Source organism: Xenopus laevis, chromosome 6L (genome assembly GCF_017654675.1).
Source record: "Xenopus laevis strain J_2021 chromosome 6L, Xenopus_laevis_v10.1, whole genome shotgun sequence".
Taxonomy (NCBI): Eukaryota; Metazoa; Chordata; class Amphibia; order Anura; family Pipidae; genus Xenopus; species Xenopus laevis.
In genome coordinates this window covers 163,477,081-163,479,443 of record NC_054381.1, presented here as the reverse complement: position 1 = coordinate 163,479,443, position 2,363 = coordinate 163,477,081, and the positions used below count along the sequence as shown (strand labels likewise).

At 43.1% G+C, this 2,363-nt stretch overlaps 1 protein-coding gene across 3 annotated transcripts in view; it reads left to right on the top strand.

Moving 5' to 3' along the window:
• The first annotated feature begins 780 nt into the window (after positions 1-780).
• Positions 781-2,363, top strand: part of puf60.L (poly(U) binding splicing factor 60KDa L homeolog) — a 32,427-nt gene continuing 30,844 nt past the window's right edge. Inside the window, exon 1 of one of the 3 annotated variants that reach the window (XM_041566757.1) lies at positions 781-1,030. In XM_041566757.1, coding sequence (XP_041422691.1) covers positions 1,010-1,030 — 21 coding nt within the window. In that variant the 5' untranslated portion in view covers positions 781-1,009. The remainder of the gene's footprint in view (positions 1,031-2,363) is intronic. The other 2 variants (XM_018268372.2, XM_018268373.2) reach the window with 2 other exon arrangements.

The window sequence follows — 2,363 nt, the reverse complement described above, 5'->3', positions numbered from 1 at the left end:
ACTCCTCAGTCAGTCAGAACTCTATGGTGCTGTGACTGAGTGAGAGGACAACTCTCTGTAACAATGAGACACTCCTCAGTCAGTCAGAACTCTATGGTGCTGTGACTGAGTGAGAGGAGAACTCTCTGTAACAATGAGACACTCCTCAGTCAGTCAGAACTCTATGGTGCTGTGACTGAGTGAGAGGACAACTCTCTATAACAATGAGACGCTCCTCAGTCAGTCAGAACTCTATGGTGCTGTGACTGAGTGAGAGGAGAACGCTCTGTAACAATGAGACACTCCTCAGTCAGTCAGAACTCTATGGTGCTGTGACTGAGTGAGAGGACAACACTCTGTAACAATGAGACACTCCTCAGTCAGTCAGAACTCTATGGTGCTGTGACTGAGTGAGAGGACAACTCTCTGTAACAATGAGACACTCCTCAGTCAGTCAGAACTCTATGGTGCTGTGACTGAGTGAGAGGACAACTCTCTGTAACAATGAGACACTCCTCAGTCAGTCAGAACTCTATGGTGCTGTGACTGAGTGAGAGGAGAACTCTCTATAACAATGAGACGCTCCTCAGTCAGTCAGAACTCTATGGTGCTGTGACTGAGTGAGAGGAGAACGCTCTGTAACAATGAGACACTCCTCAGTCAGTCAGAACTCTATGGTGCTGTGACTGAGTGAGAGGAGAACTCTCTATAACAATGAGACGCTCCTCAGTCAGTCAGAACTCTATGGTGCTGTGACTGAGTGAGAGGAGAACGCTCTGTAACAATAGGCAGCCAGAGCTTCGGGTTATTGAAGTACTTATCCCTTCCCCCGGCGCCTCCACACGCAATATTCAAGTATTAAAGTGAGAACAGGACTATTGAGATCTCACGAGAATCCGGCGACAAGCCGCTAGTCTCGCGAGACGCTAGCATCCATTTTGTTCTCTGATAAGAAGCCATTGGTAGATGGTTCGGGAAGAGGAAATTCTCGCGAGATCTCGCTGTGGTAGAAAGTAATCACAGGGGAGCGATGGCGACTGCAATCATGTTGGTGAGTGCGATTGTGCGGGGCCCAGAGGGGCGGCGGGGGATGGCGTGGGCACACGAGCGGCAAATAGACTGCGGGGCTCTGGGGATGGGATCCCACGGCTTCTCTACTCACTCAATGGGGAACACAGCGGTGCAACATCGCTCCGGGACACGGGGACACAAGAGGCGGCTGAGGGGCAGACACACGGCTCCTAGTTGTCTCCAGACAGACAGACCGCCGGGGAGTTTATTTGTCTCACTGAGGAGACTGTGATTTCTCTCTCTCACTAATAACCCGAGTCTCTGTCTGTTATACGGGGCCTCCCTCACTGTAACTTCATCTCATTCTATTGTCTCTCACTTCTACTCCTTTCTCTTCCCTTCCTCTCTAACTTCATCCTCTTATTCCTCCTCCTCTTGTCTCTCTACTGACCGAGTCTCTTCTATCTGCACCGCTCCATCTCCTCATTCCTCCCCATTCCTCTTACACTGCTAATCCCCCATCTCCTCACTACTCACATGTACTTTAATTCTATTACACAAAGTACAGAGAAGAGCAACTAAACTCATAAAGGGAATGGAAGGGATCAGTTATGGGGAAAGACAAGTTGGGATTGTTACACTGGAGAAGAGACAGTTAAGGAGAATATGATCACTATATATAAATATATAAGGGGATATGATCACTATATATAAATATATAAGGGGGATATGATCACTATATATAAATATATAAGGGGATATGATCACTATATATAAATATATAAGGGGATATGATCACTATATATAAATATATAAGGGGATATGATCACTATATATAAATATATAAGGGGGATATGATCACTATATATAAATATATAAGGGGGATATGATCACTATATATAAATATATAAGGGGATATGATCACTATATATAAATATATAAGGGGATATGATCACTGTACATAAATATATAAGGGGATATGATCACTATATATAAATATATAAGGGGATATGATCACTATATATAAATATATAAGGGGATATGATCACTATATATAAATATATAAGGAGATATGATCACTATATATAAATATATAAGGGGATATGATCACTATATATAAATATACAAGGGGGATATGATCACTATATATAAATATACAAGGGGGATATGATCACTATATATAAATATATAAGTGATCAACTTGTTTGTTATAGTTATACAGGAGCAGTGACCAGCTCCATGTTGTAGCTCCCACCCTTCCCAGCTATAGTCAGGTGATCCCACTGGTGTCTAATAAAAGGGCAGCCAAGTATGGAGGTTTACTTTGAAAGCAGCAAGTTAAGTTGCAGGTAAAACCAAGTCCCTTTGTAAAA